This window comes from Wyeomyia smithii, chromosome 1 (genome assembly GCF_029784165.1).
Source record: "Wyeomyia smithii strain HCP4-BCI-WySm-NY-G18 chromosome 1, ASM2978416v1, whole genome shotgun sequence".
In the NCBI taxonomy this organism is placed as follows: domain Eukaryota; kingdom Metazoa; phylum Arthropoda; class Insecta; order Diptera; family Culicidae; genus Wyeomyia; species Wyeomyia smithii.
The window spans coordinates 188,198,499-188,213,697 of record NC_073694.1 but is presented as its reverse complement, the minus strand read 5'-3'; the positions used below and the strand labels follow the sequence as shown (position 1 = coordinate 188,213,697).

General features: G+C 36.3%; 1 protein-coding gene across 12 annotated transcripts in view; it reads right to left on the bottom strand.

Annotated features, from left to right (window-relative positions):
* LOC129724262 (cytoplasmic polyadenylation element-binding protein 4) overlaps positions 1–15,199 on the bottom strand; it is an 88,225-nt gene that overhangs the window by 15,124 nt on the left and 57,902 nt on the right. For 11 of the 12 annotated variants that reach the window (XM_055679001.1, XM_055679009.1, XM_055679016.1 and 8 more), the window contains exons 4-6: positions 2,041–2,432; positions 234–917; positions 62–164 (exon numbers count right to left, since the gene is read on the bottom strand). In XM_055679001.1, the coding sequence (XP_055534976.1) occupies positions 62–164; positions 234–917; positions 2,041–2,432 (1,179 nt within the window). The remainder of the gene's footprint in view (positions 1–61; positions 165–233; positions 918–2,040; positions 2,433–15,199) is intronic. The other variant, XM_055679081.1, reaches the window with a different exon arrangement.

Here is a 15,199-nt window from a genome sequence, read left to right as displayed (position 1 = left end):
GCAAAAAAAGGTTGAAAGGTTTAGAAGAGCTTAACGCTATAGGGGATGGAGAATAAGTTACCGGCTGATGAACGATGAAATCGTGCAATTCTGTCGAGATTAATATCGTTGCCACTGCTATTCGTTGATGATGAGGATGAATTCTGTAGAGCCCAGTTTTTCAACTGCAATAAAAAAATCCAAACGAAATGTTACTAACTTGTACACCGCCTTTTTAGGCCTATCAAACTAACCTGAGAGCCACTGTAGTGCGGCAGCAGTTGATTAAATTGATACTGCTGAAGTTGAAATTGAGACAATTGCTGCGATTGTTGCAGAAGGCGTAAAGCGTTTAGAGCCTGTAAATTTTGCAACCTCTCATAATTGCTCGCCAAGCCACTACAACTGCCGCTGGATGAGTCCCTGTTGCAGATTCCATTGCCATTTCCTCCATGCTGCTGATAGAACTGATTAGAGCTCGAATGTTGATTATACTGTGAGTGACCATTTCCGTTGTTGTTGATACTGTTGCCATTACAGTTATTATTGTTGCCATATTGATACTGATTATGCGCCCCCTGCTGTTGCTGTTGCTGCTGGCTGATGGTGAGGTAACTGATCATGTCCAAAATGTTGGTACTATCTAAGTTGGACAGCAAACTAGAGTCGTTGTCAGGAGGGGAATTGGAACGTGACAGCGACTGATTAATTCCGAAGAGAGAAGAGGTGTTGCTTGGCTCGAAGTTATGATTCAGGTCGTTGAGTTGTTGCGAGCCACGAAAATATCTCGTGCTGGCCCCGCCGGCGGTAGAAGACGCGTTCGGGGAGGTCGGCAGGGAGCCGTCATAACCGCTCATGTTACGTTGGAGCAATTTCAGCGTCTCCGACGTCAGACTGTTTGCACTGTTCGAGCTGGATAAGCTGATGTCATTGTCGTACTGCAGGGAGAAATTGATAAGAATGACGAAAAAGTTCAGTGAGTACATGTTGCATTTTTGATCTTTCATTCGAGTGTAGGATAACCCAGAGAACTGCCTTCACGTTATGTGGCAAATTTCCCTTTTTCGTGTTGATAATTTTTAATTCTATTGTTTCTTCGCGAGGAATCATCAGTCTCATCCACAAAAATCATAGCAAGTAGTAATTGTTAGTAGAAGGTAAAAAATCTAAGTTATTTCCGATCTCTAGGCGTCCGACCACCGAGAAATAGTCGTATCGTTCCACAACTCGAAAAGAATGTAAGGCGTCACAAAACGGATTCCATGCTTGAAGGCTTTGTGAGCATTTTACCAAAATTTGCTTGTACGATTTCCACTTATCGCATAAACAGGAAGCTTCCTGATAGAATCATGATTATTTAGCGGTCTTTGAATGTAACCAAAAGTTACTCTTGTGTTGAAGCATGTAGATTGTGGAATTTAAACAGAGAAAATACTCAAAAACAGAATGCTTGAGTAACTTTTAAAAAAGAAGCTCAAAGCTATTTATAGATTGTTCTGATAACACAAACAATAACAAATGTTTATTCTAATTTGCGTAAAAGCAAATTTTAAGCTTGTCGAATGGTATCGCATTTATGTCCAGCCATAATTGGCAGTCACAAAATATTGAACAGAAATCAGACGTAAGATGAATCAACACATTTTGTTGCATTATATTCATATAAGCATGTTCATAAAAGTGATCCTATTGAGCCGCCGGATTTTCCTCCCGAGCCCACTGTGAGTGATGCCAGCAATCAGTGACATGTTCGGAGAAGGTGAGATAAAAATAGTCATAGCAAACTTTTCCACCCATCCAAGCAGGAGCGCCTGTGTTCGGCAGACGCAACAGTTCCAGTAATAAAAATTAGAAAACTATTTGCGACCGTTTCGACTCTGGCCGTGTGCCAGCAACGAGCAAAAGAAAGCCCGCGCGAGGAAAACTTTCTGACATAACTTGCCAACTAGTTAATTTTACACACTCTTTAATCACCTTTTTATCTCAATTGTTTGTCCCTCTCATAATTGACTTTTCTTGTAGGAGCATCTTTTTTTTTGCCCTCAAGACGATGGTACTTACCCGAAAGTCATCATAATTTTTGGCTGAGTGCACATTGCCGTAGTAAATTGGTGATTGGCCACCGCCACCACCGCCTCCTCCCCCACCATTGCTGCCGATTTCCGGTGAGTTCAAGCTGGAGCTCGACAAGGACAATCCGGAAAAGTTGAACGGATTGCTGGTGTTGACAACGGGTGATGAAGCTGTGTTCGGTCCGCTTAGGCTCGATCCCAGTATACTGGCACTGTCTGGACAACCGAGGGAGGAGATCGACGAAAACGATGCCAATGAAGGCTGCTGATGGCCATTGCCGCTGCTGATGTTGCTACTGTTCGCGCCCAGAGACGATGAAGTAGAGGTAGATTGCGATGATTGTGAAGAGCCCAAAATATCTGAAAATGACACATTTTCTGCTGGAACATCAACGAGATAAAAGCAAAGCATTAGTGGATGTGTGTATGGGGGTAGTTTTGAAAATCTAGTTTATTGCAGCAAAAAATAAAATTCCCAAAACTGTATTACATGCTCTACATAGTTGAAATTACAGCTTCACAGAAAGCAATTGTCGACTGTTGAATATGTATCGAAAATTTCACGAAGTAGAGCAAGCAAGTGCAATACTTTCGAACTTTGAATTATTTATTTCGCTTTTTTAGATAGTTTATTTGACACGGTACAATATGTCCTATTTTGCAAAAGCCGTGTTTCTATAGGATGATGTCTTGAAACCGGAAACAAAAATTATATATACACAATTGAATTAGCAGTTTTATTCAATATTTTTAAAGGAGGCGCAAGGTGCCGCGTGACATTTCGCAATCAAAATGGGAATGAAATATCATACGTATTTGAAAACGAATCTTTCATCAGGCTTATAGCTAATTGGTTTCAATTTTATGATGATCGATACAGTAACATCCACATGAAGAAAGTAATCTGATGCGACCTGTATTGTTTACCCAATATAATGTAATGGCGTCAGTGCTTCGTAGAAATTTTATTATTTCTAGGGTATTTTTCAATAAATTGCATTGTTGAACGATGTATTTTAAAAAAGACACTTAGCTCTTAATAGTGGTAGCAGGTATTCATGTTGGAAAAATCGGGTGTTCTGTTAAACTATGCAATAGACTAGGACACGGTTATATAGTAAAAGAGCGATAGTGTTATTTTTTCGCTCCCATGCACTTTTCGTGTTCCTTATAACAATCGTGTAACTTTTCAGATCGATCGGTGGAACTATATTTTTGCGCCCGGTATTTAAAGTTTCCATACGATTTTATATGGGAAAATCAATTTTTACAAAACTTATTCTCTAAAAATGTCCAGTTGGCTCCTAAAAATATATCGATACATGATATTTGTAGTAAGTTGCTTATAGTCTTTTCGGAGAACCCTCCAAGATAAGTTATACACGATATCATTTCTTATCACATGGTTGAATTTTCACTAGCTGCATGCTGCAGCAGTATTGCTAGAAAAATTTAATGGTGAGCCGTTCGTCAGATATTCAGTCAGTTTGAGGGAAATGCCTCAATCTACAAGCATCGTAGCGCCTTACGGTCTTCAGAAGAGTTTTTCCCAGGAAAATTTCCTACAAAAAACTCTGGTATTAGGGTTTGCAACATTCCCGGGAATCGATTTCCCGGGAAACGGGAATGAAAAATCTTATTTCCCGGAAATTTCCGGGAACCGAGAACGGATTTTTTTTTAGCAAAAATGAGATTTTGAATAAGTTTATCAGTAAAAGGTAACAAAAAGGAGGATTAAAGGTCCTCATGTCGTCAAACAATCGCTTCAGATCCGCTGACAATTTTCCGTTAAGCTCAAAAATGGCATTTCCTTCTGTAAATCTTTACTTAAGTCCGCTGAACCACCGCTAATGTTCGATTTTTAGAATACTTTGAAATCAACTTCGCCTCAAATCTAGTTTTCATTAACAGAACAACATTTTAAACCCTTTTGGAGTTTATTTCACCATTGGTTGGAGCGTAAGATTCCGAGGAAGAATTTTGATTGATTAACTTCGTTATTTCGCCATTCGGTGGTTTTCTGTGACCGAGACAAACCGGAATGAAACGATAAAATACTAAATAATCAGTTCAATACGACTTGGAATAAGTCAGTTGAGTTTTATTAAATTATTTATTTCAGGCACCTGTTTGACGTATTTAATTTTATTGCACTATTGCATAAGAAACTATAGTAAATCTAATAAAAATTTTCGCGAAACTGGGGAGTCCCGGGAATTAATATTTCTGTTCCCGGGATCCGGGAATCCCGGGAAAAGCTATTTCCCGGGAAATCGTTCCTGGGATTGCAAACCCTATCTGGTATCGATTCATTTTTAGGAGCCAAACTGGACATCCCCAGAGTATAACTTTTGAAAAAGTGGATTCATATAAAATCGTATGGAAGCTTTAAAAATCGGGTTAAAAAATATAGTTACACCGATCGATCTGGAAAGTTACACGGTTGTTATACATTGGACCCATAAGAAACACAAAAAGTGCATGGGAGCTAGAATTCATTTTTTGTCCCACCCTACTGTGCAATCACTACCTAAAGCAGGACAATATACCCCCGTTACCCTAGTATGTAAAGATAATATGGTTTTCATTCATAGTATGTATAAACTATTACTCATTTACTTTAGATAAGATTTTAGATACTTTAGATAAGAAATCATAAAATTTCGTGGAGATATTTCAACATATATTTAATATGTTTAATTTTTCTGCCTGTCTCGATGCAGGCCTTACTAGCATAGAAATCGCACGTAAAATTCACCCAACGCACGCGGCTGTTGGAAGCTAGCTTAAAAATAGCATAAACTTAACCGAATCGAGAAACGTGGTAAGGGAAGCAAACACTCCTCAAAGAATAAATGGTTGATTCGTAGAATTGCAGAGAACCGGAAAAGAACAGTATCACAAATTCTTACGTATCAGGGCTGAAAGTGGTTAAACTGGTCAGAAAAAGTGACTTTAGTGACCAAAATTCCAAAAAGGGGATCAGAAAGCGGCTTCAAATCTTGTAAAATGTAACCAAAAACTTGTAAATAGTGACCAGGCTCTTTCTGATTGTCTGCCATTTTTTTGCACCTGTGTCTTGCTAAACCGTTCAAAAGGAAACAGTCTTTTTTTTTTTGTTTTCAAAAATCATGTGGGATTTTTCAATAAATCAAAATAAATATTTACATGCCAAAATATGATAAACGTTAGTCAACAATCCAGAAATCCTCTCGGTATAGAAAAACAGAGACAAAAAACACTCTAGAGCGTTTCCAATTTGAAATGAAGAATATCGAATCCAACTTGAAGCGCAGAGGAAAAAGGTGCTTTTGATTTCCTAATCGGAAATTTAAAAAAATATCTGCTGGAGCGTAGTATTATACTGTTTTCCGATGATTTACTTGTTGTTTCAAGAGAAAAAAAATTGTTTCCTAATTTTTAGTTCACAGCGACTTTTCGAACATAATTAAAGAACACCTTTCAGATTTTCTAATGTTTTCTTAAGATTTTTTTTTCCTGTAGGAGCCTATGACCACTGCTATTATTAGTTAGATATATTGTGGTAAAAAATAGTGGTAAAGAATAGAATAGAATCTAAAGAATAGTTGAAAACAAAATGCACATATTGATAACTAAAAAATAAAGCAAAATAAAGCAAAAGGCATTATGTGCAGTGAAGACTGAGCATTAACCATGTAAAACATTGAATAGGGTAATTGCAAAGCTACAGTGGTAGGCATAAATAAAAGCCCACTTTGAATATTTAGAAACTTTTCTCAATTTTTGGAATATTTTATCAAAAACTGCTGCCAACATTCCATACAATTCTTTGTTAAGTATTAATCTTTCTAGTAATTATCAAGATTTTTTTTTTGTTGAATTTGGTTTACTCCATTACATGACTTCTTTAATGTGTGCAAAAATGCGTTGACAATAATAAAAGCCCACCCGCTAAAAAAAATACTAAAAACATTAGAAACCTTTGAATAAACTACACTCAAAATAATTTTCACATTATTGAAATTTCCTGTACGTATCTGTCATTTTGCATGATTTATGTGACAACTTTATTTATGTGACAGCTTACTATGTTTTATCACGTAGCATCTACGTCAAATTGGCAACAGCAAAAAGAATAAGTATCGCGTTAATTCTCCGTGTGAAAATACACAGAAATCAAAATGGCGAAGCTGTTGTCTGAATCAGTCTTTGAACATAAAAAGGAATTTCTCGATGGCTTGTCAATAAGGGAGCTTTAGAAAAACCATAAGAATCCAAAATCGAGTCATGAGCTTACAGAATTCTTCGTTGTATGAAACGTAGTAGCTATCAGACAATCAAATGCATTTTACTTTACTGGTAGTTGAATTCTACGTGAAACTCCCATGAAATGCATATGTCTACTGAATAAGGGTTCAAAGGATAAATCATCTCACCAGCTCATAATGAACTCAAATGACAATCACATAAAATCTACGTGAAAATGACAGTGGAAAAAAATTAAAAAGCTTTTCCGGTAATTATAACGTGAAAAATATTTTGAGTGTAGGTTTCCACATATTATGACAGCTAAAGCTGTGCGATATAAACAAAGAGTTGTTTACATTGTATTAATAACAGCATTTGATACCGATTTTCTCATTTTTGATTGAAGAAAAAAATTCCAAGTAAAATAGCGTTTTCATTAGTCTTTAATATAAAAACAACATTTTTTATTGCATTTCCGTCATATAGAGCTATATTCAATTCATAAAACTCGAAGCAAACACTTTATTTCAGTTACACGCAAAACTAAAATAGAAAACAAGATTTGAATCCCGAGCTCAAGAAATAACAAATTCCTTTATGTAGTCCTTGAGGATATCAATGTAGACATCTGCTGTCACAATTCCATGAAACACCAGCCCAGGAAAAGCATCCCCACACCATTACGTTGCCTCCTCCGTGCTTTACTGTAGCCTGCAAATTCCTGCAATCGTTTATCATCCTTTCGCCACACCCTTCCACCCCGCTTCTTATTGAAAAGCTCAAATTTCGATGTTTGGGTTTGTTCACATGTTTCCGGGCAAATCCCAACCGTTTCAGTTTATTTTTCTTGCTGATGAATGGACTTTTTTGTGAATCTGATTTTGAGTCTATGCTTAGCTAGTCTTCGGCGTACGGTTGTAGCCGAAACCGCCAACGAGAGGTTTTCTTGAATCACTTGGACCGATATTTTAGCAGATTTCTTCACTTCCCGGATGATTCGTTGATCTGTCCGGCTATCGGTCTTTCGACGACGGCCTCTTCCAGATCGATCGACTTTTATGTGCCAATGTTAAAAACACTTTGTTTATGACGCGTCAACTGAACCACTGAGTGATTGTAAATAATATCGCCCAGCCCTAGCTATCATAACATGTGAAAACGACGAGTTACTCAAAAGTTTCCAATGATTTTAATATAACTTTTTGGGAGGTGGGCTTTTATTTTTGTCAAAGCAATTTTGCACACATTCAAGAATTCATGTAATTTGGTAAGCAAAATCCAACAAAAATGATAAAACTTGTTAATAACCTGAAAAAGTGATAAATAACAAACAATCGTATGGAATGACGGCTGCAGATTTTTATAAAAAAGTCCAGAAATCGACAAATGTTTCTAAATACTCAAGGTGGGCTTTTATTCATACCTATCAATGTAACACTTGCATAAACTTGCACATACAACCGACTCTTCAAGATGCAGCCGATCGATTAGGGCGCCAATGGAATGTATTAGACCAAATTGAGCTTCGGATTTCGTTTAGTGGTAGGGCTCAGAAGTTTCTTTTTTTTCCAAAAAAGTCCCAATGCAAAATTTTCGCTCTATCGGACTTTGGACAGTGACGCCACTAGGCGGCCAAAGTTTTACTGTTTTGACCTTTGCCCGATAGCCTTGAGATGTGCTAGTGGCCGATCAAATAAACAAATGATGAACAAATAATAACTTTTTTGACCGATGAAAAAAGAACAGGAAGTAGTTCAAGAAATTGTCTAAATCGATTTTTTATGCAAAATGTCCTAAAATGGTTGGTAAACGACCCATTGTGGCCCATAGCATCCTGGAGTTGCTGAATCCTATGGACCCTGCCGGGATACGAGTAACCAAGCAAAAGATCATGGTAGTCAACCCGTAGTGGGACCTCTATCGTATGCTAATAGGAAGGAGGAGGTAGGCTGAGCCTTTCTGAGCGTCTGTTTCCCAGGTCAGGGGCGGAGACAGGGTGCTACTTGAGCAGCTAGAACCTCGCAAATTTGGCATCGTGGCTTTGCAGGAGATCTGTCGCAAGGGTGAGAAGGCGATCAAAGAAAGGATGTGTCTGTTGAGGAATAAAGGTCGTTTCTTGAACTACAGCACCATTAGGTTGCCAGTCTAGCGGCGATTATTTAGTGAAAAACACGGAATCCACATTTCCAGCCCAGGCTTCTAATTATTGGGAATTTGGGTCCCTTTTTTTCCAGTGTGCAACGTGCTAGATGGCTTGACCAGGTTGAAGCGGATCTACGAGTATCGAGACGTCTATGAAATTGGCGACGAGTAGCCCAGGACCGAGTAGAATGGATGAAAATTCTTGATACGGCACGAGCCATCACGGCTCTAGGCTGCTGAAGTAAGTAAGTCAACAATTATCTTGTAACCAATAATTGTAATTTGTTATATTTTTAAATGAAGTAATAACAAAATTTATTCAGTTCAATACCAATTCATGGTTTTAGCAGATTTTAACATGTCTTGGCTTAAAAACAACAAATTGTCCGATAGTATAATCAAAATCAGTAGAGTAAGCACGTTTCCATTGACAATTGGTAACTGATAACACTGGTCGATAAAAGCGAAAGAAAAAATTCCCTAAACTGGAAAAATGAAAGATTATTGTAGCCGCCCCTAGCAAATGCAGAAGTGTGTCAAAAGGCCGTTATTTGCTCGCCGGGTTCGTCACTTCTAAGTTTGCTTACGGAAAAACTCATTCAGATCTCTGAAAAAGTTATCTTTGCTATGAGCACATAATTCAAAGAAAAAATTAAAAAGCTAGAATCCTTTTTTAATTTTTTTTCAGTCTGAGCTCTATGGCAAAACCTGTGTTTACCAATTTAATTATTCTCCCTGATGTCACCCATGAAGATGACACGCCTGAAAAAAATTCTTATTGATTTCACCCAACTGACCTTTTCTTTTTTCAAAAATTGAGTATTTAAAGCAAGGCAAATTTTAGTCGAAAAATGGGAAATAATAAAAAAATTGTAGACATTTTAAATTTTATCATGATAGCTAGCTTATTGTACCTACATAACGAACTATTATTCAATTTAATTGAGATATTGAAATCAATAGATTCGGACGAAATTCGTGCACGGAGTTTCACCTTAAGAACGCGAGTGAAACTCTTCTGTAATAGGCTCCTATATTCTTTTTTATATGACTAACGACAACAACAGAAGTAATGTGATCAGATTTTTTCTTGTATAGGTTCAAAGAGCATTAAAAGAGATGCAAATTTGCCTTCGTTGCCACATGATACTTTTGACGCTACTGTAAATTGACGATCCAATACAAAACACTGGGGCGTTATCTTCAGTAATCCATTGTTGTTTTGTGTATATTTGTAAACATTTCAAAATGATTGATAACATTGCAATACCACTTCTTAAACAAGCTTAAACTTTTCTCCTAGTTTAACGCTTCTCATTCGAAACCTTCACGCCTTTAGAGGTGCTTTATGATATTGGTGATCTCATCTACTCACTAGCACAGTCACCTGGCTTAAGCTTTCTGTTTCATTATTAGCCGTGTAATTAGTTAATCAATCAGTACAATATATGATTTTTTATTGCTATAAGACCACTTTTCGCATCACAGCAGTTAGCCTCATATGAGGGTCTTTCTTTGGGCCAGCCCCTTTCTCCTCGGCCACTTGACGTCTTATGCTACATATAGCACACGCGGAAAGCCGCGCTCTGACGTGCACACCAGCCAAAACACTTTTTATCCACTCCGATACTAGCAGGGTTCGGGAAGACCACGCTAAGCAGGGGAGAACTACCGCTGATCAGCCCATCATAATATACACTTCCCTCCGGAAGCCGTAAATGATGGACGTCACGGTCGCTGACTACCCATATCAACACCGCCGCTTTGGTTGCTTCGTGAGCTTCTTTAAATTTCTCTTGTCAGTGTTTTCCTGCCTTTTTACAGCACTTCTACCGTGTTTTACTTTTCCCTTCGGCCAAGCGGTGGATGGTGTTAACTGAAAACGGATCTGCTTCACTGAGAAGCGAGGTAAATCGCGAGATGGAATGGGTCCGCTGTATTCTTGACCAGCGCGCAGCGTTGGCCGTATTACTTTTTTTTTTCACTCAACCGCAGGCCTTTAGCGATGGCAACATAGAATGCGGATTTAGTTCAAATAGATCTTCATTCTCAAGGTGCATTGTAGTGTGATATACATTAAAAATTGCTTTTAATTCTCAATTAGTGGGCTGCAATGCATATGGTGTAACTCTATGTCAAAAGGTCTTCTTAGGTGGAAGAAAATAACACTTCTGACGTGGAATTTGAAGAAAAAAAACTAAAGCTAAATAAAATATATCTGGAACTAATGTTACGCGCAGGGGCGACTCGTGGCTTTTGAATCTGCCTGTTCAACTACAAATTTTGGAAAACGCAATTTGAGGAAGTAATCACAATCATGTCCGCGTAATCGCGCAAGTCATTCTAGTCGTTAATAATTGAAAGTAAAACTAAAAACCAATAAAATATTGATATAAATTTGCGTCTGAAATATGTTTTTTGCCTGGCGTCACCGTGTGCAATGCACAGGTTGCACCTATGGACGAGTCGCCCCTGGTTACGCGTAGCTTTTTTCGCGTACGAACGCGTAAATTATCGGAAATAATAATAAAGAAAATTTCAAAAAATGCTCAACAATAGGACCAAAGTAAATTCATTGGGCGCTAACTATCAAAAACCTTAACATATCTTCGGGAGTTTAAGAAAACTAAAGGAACCCCGATAATAATGTTGAGTGAACACTTAGAAATTCCATAAACACTTCTCGTCAAAAGGAAAGAAAAACTACTTTTGGATTTGGTATTCACAATCAGAATTTCACAACAAACCTGTTTATGGGTTAGAATAGGAAGCGAAGTATTAACTAGGCTGGCAAATGTAAAAAAATGAGATAAAAATGCTTTAAAAAATTACAGAACGAAAACAGTCGAAAATTATCCAAATAAAATGTAATGTTTGCGTCAAACGTTTGAAAAAAAAATGAGATTGACCAAAAATTTCCATATATCACGAAAGCTTTGACAGTGTGACTTTAGTAGTACTATATTATTAGTTTCGTTGTTTAATAAATTTTGCCCTAAGGATCTCTCTTCCTGTGCGTTAGATTTATAGACTTCTTTCGTCATCCTTATTTTTTTGGCCTTATAAGCATATTTGTGAGGCGATTTTTTCTATTAATTCGGTAGTCACATGCTTAGAATATACGGAACAGAAAGGGTAGCAAAAAAAATTTTTTTTTCATGAAAAATCTATCGGAGTGTATCCCGAAAAAAAAAATACATAAAAAAACCTTAAAAGTTACTGTAATTGTACATAGTTTCACCATGATTTAACTATATTTTTAATTTTAAATACATCAGTTTCACATTAAACATCATTGTCCAGAACAATAAAAAACATTGTTTTTGCCATTTTTACCATGAAAAAGGGGGGTTGTTATGTATCTTAACAGCAATTTTTCAGGCACTTTTCCCATACATTTAAAAGTCACTGACAATGTTTTTCATGGTAAAATTATTGTCGGTGGTAGATTAAATAACAAAAAACGTTGTTAAAACATGGTAATAACAAAAAACGTGTGCAAGCTTACAGTAAACATACCATGTTTTTTATGGTTACAATAAAAAACCTTGTCCATTTACTGTTCTCACCGCAAAATATATTGGAAATTTTTTTTCGGGTATAGCCTAGATAACATTTTCACGTTTCATGCATCGGGAATCAATACAAATTTTGGTATACATTTTTCGATGAGCATTTCTCAAATTACAACAAGTCGACCATTTTTTTTTCTTCTCATGATTTTTTTAAAAGGGCCAAAAATTCCAAAATGCATGGTTGCTTTTAGAGAAAAGATTCAATCAAAAGTTCGATTTACAGCTAGAAAATTTGAACAGACCATTTCAATCTGAAACTTTCCTTCAGTGTTATTTTTTCGCGAACACTATTATCACAACGACATCCAGAAGATGTCGACATCCAGAAGATTGCTGTTGCTTACTTGTCCGAATCAGGGATACCAGATGTGCTTTGCAAAATGCAGATTTTCAAAATCCGTGTGCAGATTTTATTGACCTGCAGACTGCCGTTCCAATCAGAGTAGTCCCATGTTCTACACAAACCTTATGTACGCTGGGACAACTATGCTTGAAAGGGCAGCAGGTGTGTGAAGTTTTTTCCTAGTTTCTGTAGATTATTGTCAGGGTCGCCATACAGTCTTTCCCAAATTGTGTGCAAATTTTTGTCTGTGGATCGCAACTTTTTCAAATTGCGGTAGTTTTTTTTTCAGATATGAAGGAAAAATTTCTGGTTTTCGAGCAGTTGCAGACATCTTTCAAAAACATCTGGCACCTCCGATCCAAATCTCGTACTCGTACGATAGAAAAAAAAACGGTTTATTTATTTTGGGGCCCCCACTGAAAACTGGGCCTTGGGCCCCACAATTCTAAATTCGGCTCTGACCTTATATCTGAAAACTCGAAACTACATAATTGCATTTTTATTTCTATGAGAAACGTAATTCACATATGATATAATGATTGCGTTATCTTGATTGATTCCAGAACAAAGTTCTGGAAAACATTTACATTCGGGAAAAATCTTGGAATTTCATTTTTAAATTAACTAGAAACCTGAGTCAAAAACCAAATAGAAATAAATGCGCTCTGTGAAGCAAAAAAATGCTGCCCTAGAAAGGTTATAGCTCTTTTTATGTCACAAAATATCAAAAAATTGGTCGCAGTGACGAAAATACCCAACACGGAAAAAAAAGGTTATAGCTTCTCAACCATTCCTGTGAAGTTTGGTGCCCCTAGCCGTCACCAAAACACGTCATATCACGTGAGTAGTAACTACCATAAATCTTACGTGAGTAGTAATTGCCAAAAATTGTCATTTTTAATTTCGCTGAAACTTTGCACAGATGTTCTTACGGGCATGAAATCTCTATTTGTTATTTTGTTTGAATCACGAATAATTTGTGAAATGGGTTTATGTCAGAGGGCTAGTGACGATTACAAATAGTTTTAGAGCCAAAACGGTTTGCTTGATCGGTGTCTCGTCTTAGGCAAAGTTGTAAATAATAGTTTCGCCTTTTCAAAAAAAATTAAACTGTGAAAAAAAACTTTTTTTTTAACAAAATAAAAAATAGAAAAAATTAAAATTAATGTTTTATAAAAATGCATATTACAAATTTTACTTCCCTAAAACAACAAAATGATTAACTAAACATTAATGGTAGTCCGATCATAGATAAAAATGAAACGAAACCATTTTTGATCGTATTAACATCTTCAGCATAGGTTGAAACAGTATTTTGTCCTTCGAGAAAAAATACGCCGCAAGACAAAGGTTTTTAGAAAAACCAAAACTATTATTATTAGTTTCTCAAAGTTCAAGTTACTTTTCAAGAATCAGAATTCTTCAAAAAAATAAAAATAAATAACTAATAATCAAAAAATGATTGTTTTCTATTTTATTCAGGACAAAAGTACAAAATTACTATTTACAACTATGCCGAAGATACTATGATGATGATGATGATGATGGTCCCGCCACATACCCCTACAAAGGTTTGAGCTGGACGATTTATCTATAGATAATTAATGTGATCACATTTCAATCAGTTATACAAAACAAAAAAAAAAAACGAACTGATTTTACCTCCAGATATAAACTTCTTCAAAAACTGTATACTTGATTCATAGAGCACACAAAACTAGTACAGGGTTTTCATGACCTTCAGCCAGACCAACCACAACTATTTCATGATTTTCTCTAAGCATTCAAATAACAATTTTAATTTGCTAAAAGAAATCATTTATATCTGAAAACCGCGCGCGAGGCTCAAGCTTTTGTAGTCTCTTTCTATTATTTTTAAAGCTACAACAACAATAATGAGAGAAAAAAAAATCCATCATCATCACCGTGACGAACACAGTAGTTTTGTTGTTATAAATTTAGAAAAGTCCAATTTAATATAAACATATAAATAAAATTTTACAACACAATCAGATCCGTTCGTATAAAACTTCGTCATTTACAAGCTTCAATAAAACAATCAATATATGAATAGAAACCAAAACAAATAGTTCATCTAAAATAAATCCGTTTGTTAAACTTCGTCATTTAAGATCCGTTTGTTCAAACTTCGTCAGGTGAACTCTACATCATTTTGAAAAACTTAGTATCGTTCTATACAATAGAAACTTTCACGTGTGAAATACATTGTCTCTTGAACTCCGCAAGTGTTGGTGCACGTTTAACATGTCTTGGCATCGAATTGAAAAAATTTATACCTTTATAAAACAATGAATTTTGTGAAGCTCTCGTTAGAAAGAAAGGTGTTCTTATTTCATCCGCGGTTCTAGTGTTATATCTATGAAAATCTCTTCCTCTTTCAATTCGATCACTCAAATATTGAGGTAGCAAACCATTAATTATTTTAAAAATGAACACCATAGACAAATAAACAACTCGCTGCTTCACAGATAGCCATTGCAAAGCGTCCAACATGAAAACAGAGGAAGTTAATCTATCACAATTTAAAATCAAACGCATTATTCTATTCTGCAAACGCTGTAACCTCAACAGTTGTGTGTTATTGGCTAAGTATAAAAAAGTAGGGCAAAAATCCAAATGTGGAGAGATGATTGACTTGTATAGCTGTATTTTACTACTAATCGTTAATTCGTTTTTCAGACGGCATAGAATTCCATACTTTTTGGCAATTTTCTTGATGACATTGTCAATGTGAGCGTTGAACTTTAGATTGTCATCAATAATCACGCCAAGATATTTAATCTCCCGAACGCGACCAATTGCCTCATCATCAATCAAAACAGAGACATCATCATTTA